The 4,118-nt window shown below is 47.0% G+C and overlaps 1 protein-coding gene across 1 annotated transcript in view; it reads left to right on the plus strand.

Moving 5' to 3' along the window:
• LOC122544119 (solute carrier family 43 member 3-like) overlaps positions 1 to 4,118 on the plus strand; it is a 50,541-nt gene that overhangs the window by 33,117 nt on the left and 13,306 nt on the right. Inside the window, exon 7 of the mRNA XM_043683158.1 lies at positions 924 to 1,123. Within this exon, the coding sequence (XP_043539093.1) occupies positions 924 to 1,123 (200 nt within the window). The remainder of the gene's footprint in view (positions 1 to 923; positions 1,124 to 4,118) is intronic.

Genomic DNA, 4,118 nt, shown 5'->3' on the forward strand with positions numbered 1-4,118 from the left:
GGATCTGGAGTATTGTGTGCAGTTTTGGTCGCCATACTATAGGAAGGATGTGGTGGCACTGGAACGGGTGCAGAGGAGGTTTACCAGGATGTTGCCTGGTATGGTAGAAAGATCGTATTAGGAAAGGCTGAGGCACTTGGGGTTGTTTCCATTGGAGAAAAAAAGGTTTCGGGGTGACTTGATAGAGGTGTACAAGATGATTAGGGGTTTAGATAGGGTTGACCGTGAGAACCTTTTTCCACGTATGGAGTCAGCTATTACGAGGGGGCAAAGCTTTAAATTAAGGGGTGGTAGGTATAGGACAGATGTAGGTTCTGTACTCAGCGAGTCGTGAGTTCATGGAATGCCCTGCCAGTAGCAGTGGTGGACTCTTTTAAGCGGGCATTGGATAGGCATATGGAGGATAGTGGGCTAGTGTAGGTTAGGTGGGCTTGGATCAGCGCAACATCGAGGGCCAAAGGGCCTGTACTGTGCTGTATTCTTCTGTATTCTAAGTCCCCCTTGACTCAACATTGGGGCACAGACAGACTTTAACCTCACAGCTTTAATGCATTAACTGAGCTGAGATGGCACCGATTGTTAGAAAAGCTGACGCTATCTTAAGAATGTAACTTAAAAGGAATTTTGGGGTTTACATATTAAAGTAGCATATCCCATTCTAAAAGATGAAGGTCTTAATCTAAATTTGTATAATATATCATTACAGCTCCAATACACTGTAACCCTTTTGCTATAAATTCTGTGTCTTCTGGTCCCATACCACAACCACCTGATGTAGAGGCAACGCCTCGAAAGCTAGAGCTTCCAAATAAGCCTGTTGGACTATAACCTGGTGTTGTGAGATTTTTAACTGTATGGAACAGTTTGTGAGACTGGTAATGATTGGACGTTGTGGTTCACATGGAAATTCTTTGTTGGGACAGGATGCAATGTGAGGGCTCTGGCATACTTACGTTCCGCCAAGCTGTGGAAACTTCGAGCCGGGTCGAATCTCCCAAAGAAGGAGAAGGAACCGAGGGAGAGAAGGATGAGCAGAGAGACGAGACGGAAGGAGGCACGGCTGAGGGGCAGGAGGTGCCCGAGGCCACTGAGGGTGCGAGTCTCCTGCACCCCAGCCCGAAAGGTCAGAGCAACGTCATTCCTCCTCCCCCTGCAACCAATTCCCAGGTCCCACCTCCCTGTTTCCATCTCCTCCTAATTCCCCCTTCCTTCCTTGCTCTTCCACCCCTACTCCTTTCCTGTGGAATCCTAGGCTGCATTAATAGCGGTAACGAGTGAGTAATGGGTTTAAGGTTGGCACACAGTATTACTACGGTAAACCAGAGGCCCAGATGATGCTTTGGGTTGAAATCCCGCCACATCAGATAGAGAAATGTCGTCAGTTGATACAAGTTTGGACTTGCAAGCTAGTCTGAGTAACAGTGGCTGCAAACAAGTCAACTATTTGTGCTGATTTAAAAACCCAGCCTGGCTGGTCCTCTAACATCCTGCTTGACCAGTGGTACAATTAACCTTGGACTGTCATCTGAATCATAGAACCCCTGCAGTGGTTAGCACTGCTGCATCCCAGCACCAGGGACCCGGGTTTGATTCCCGCCTCGGGTGACTGTCCGTGTGAAGTTTGCACATTCTCCCCGTGTCTGCGTGGGTTTCCTCCGGGTGCTCTGGTTTCCTCCCACAGTCCAAAGATGTGCAGGTCAGGTGAATTGGCCATGCTGAATTGCCCACAGTGTTCAGGGATGTGTAGATTAGGTGCATGAGTCAGGGGTAAAAATAGGGCAGGGGAACGGGCCTGGGGGTGAATTACTCTTTGGAGGGTCAGTGTGGACTTGTTGGCCCGAAGGGCTTGTTTCCACACTGTAGGGATTCTGATTCTGATTCTGATTCTTCTGATACTCCTGCCACAGCATTCCAACACGCATGGAGCCTGTGGCAAGACCACACACAATGAGTGAGGGTACCCATATTTATTTTACATTTGGGGCACATTGAAGATGCTCCCTGCTTAAATTTCACAAGATGATCTGGGGCCAGGTAAGCCCTATGAACAATCTTTAACTGCATAGCATGGGTCCTATTATATATCGAAATTCTCCTCGTATTCTCAGAAATGTCCTGTCATGTTTCCAAAGTGATCTCAACTCCTAACTCTCTCTCCCAGACCTCACGTAGATGCTCGATGTTACCTGCGGAACCTCCCCCAACAAATGATAGCGAGTACTCAATGAAAGAGAGCTCTTAGCCTGAAGTGCCCTTTTTTTCCCTATCAGATCTATAACATTCAGTCAAAAGCATGGTCTCCTTTCAGATTGAAACCTCTAATCTGAAAGAAACAGAAGCGGTCCCTATTTGACAATCCATATTTCCGAGTTATTTGTTCAAATGACATCAACATTTTGTCCTCAAACAGATCATCCAAAGATGAGAATCCCCTATCCGCCCAAAGTTTAAACCTGGGCTCCATTGTGCCTGGCCAGAAATCCGACATGCCAACTATGGGAGTAAGAAAAGATGTTTTAGGCATAGTAGCTTCCATCTCCCTCATTGCCCTCCATGTTTTGACCATGTTAGTAACTGTTGGATTATAGCGATGTTCCGCAACTGTCCTCATTTTGTCTAAAAAGAACAGGTTGATAAGAGGACACTTGAGGAGGCCTCAATGTCCAAACATGTCAATGCCGAGTCCCCATAGGCCCAGTCACTTATAAAAGATAGAAGAGAGCTCAGTTGATATCTTCGAATGTCTGGGAGGTCCACTCCCCCCAATCTCTCTGGCAGTTGCAGTTTTGTAAGCTTAATAAGGGGCCGCTTATAGCACCAAATAAAAGAACTAAACCAGCCGTTCAATTGCCTAGGAAAGAACAAAGGGAGCATCCGCAAAGGGCGCAATAAGCGAGGATAAGAGCAACTGGACCCAATCATGATATTGGAAGCGCCCCCACACCTTTGAAGGTCGTGTTTAATCTTGTCAAACAAATGAACAAAATTCGCCTTGAATAACTGATCAAAGCTCAGGGGTAACAGAGAGGCCCAAGTAAAGAAAATCTCCCTGTGCCCATTTAAAGGGGAACCCACCTTCCACGGCAGGTTTTCGCCGAAGACCACCCCGCCCCGTAGGCATAGCCTCCGACTTTGAAAAATTGATCTTGTAACCTGAGAAAGAACCAACCGAATTAATACACTGTGTCAAACAGTGCACCAAGACTGCCAGGTTCGAGAGAAAAATAAGACCGTCATCCGTATGTAGTGTGATCTTATGCACCTTCGATCCCACCTTTTGGGCAGCGATATCAGGGTCCCCAACAACGGCCTCCGCCAACGGCTCAGTCACCAATGTGAAAAGCAAAGGTGAGAAGGGACAGCCTTGCCGACTGCCCCGACCATAGTTAAAATGATCAGACCTTGCACCATTGGTGAGAACCGCCGCCAGAGGATCTCTGTAAAGGACCCTTACCCAGCTAGTGAACACTTCAGTCAGGCCAGACCATTCCAGGGTATGAAAAAGATCCAGCCATTCCACCTGATCAATTCCCTGCTCTGTGAGGATGAAGGGATCCATTCGCCAGTACCGTGAGCTCATTGCATTACCCTTAAGCCACTAAATCTGCTGCTGCATGATCAGAGATGGCAATATTCCCAATTGAACAAGATACCATCGAACCTAGATGAGCCGTGGAAGTCAGGAAAATAATCAATCCTCGTATGGCACTCATGAGGATTGGAAAAGAACGTTAAGTCCTTGCCTGTTGGGTGGAGATGTCGCCAAACATCTAGCAACCCCAATTCCACACACAGATCTCCCAACTGTGTAGATTGTGGAGGAAGCTTTTGGGGGCCTTTGGGCATTCTATCCAGCACACAGGGTCCATCAGGCAATTAAAGTCCCCCGCTATAATAATATGTCACGGTGCAAAGCCATCAGCTTAGTGCATCAGTCAAAACGTTAAGGGGTTGGACAATAGACATTTAAAATAACATATTCCTCGCCATGTGTTCGGGCCTTAAGGATAACAAACCGACCGTATTCATCTTTAACACAATCTATTAAATTCAATGGAAGATTCTTCAGGAAGAGTATGGCCAACCCGCCCCCGCTCTTTAGTGTGAAAGGATGAGAA

This window comes from Chiloscyllium plagiosum, chromosome 46 (assembly GCF_004010195.1).
Source record: "Chiloscyllium plagiosum isolate BGI_BamShark_2017 chromosome 46, ASM401019v2, whole genome shotgun sequence".
In the NCBI taxonomy this organism is placed as follows: Eukaryota; Metazoa; Chordata; class Chondrichthyes; order Orectolobiformes; family Hemiscylliidae; genus Chiloscyllium; species Chiloscyllium plagiosum.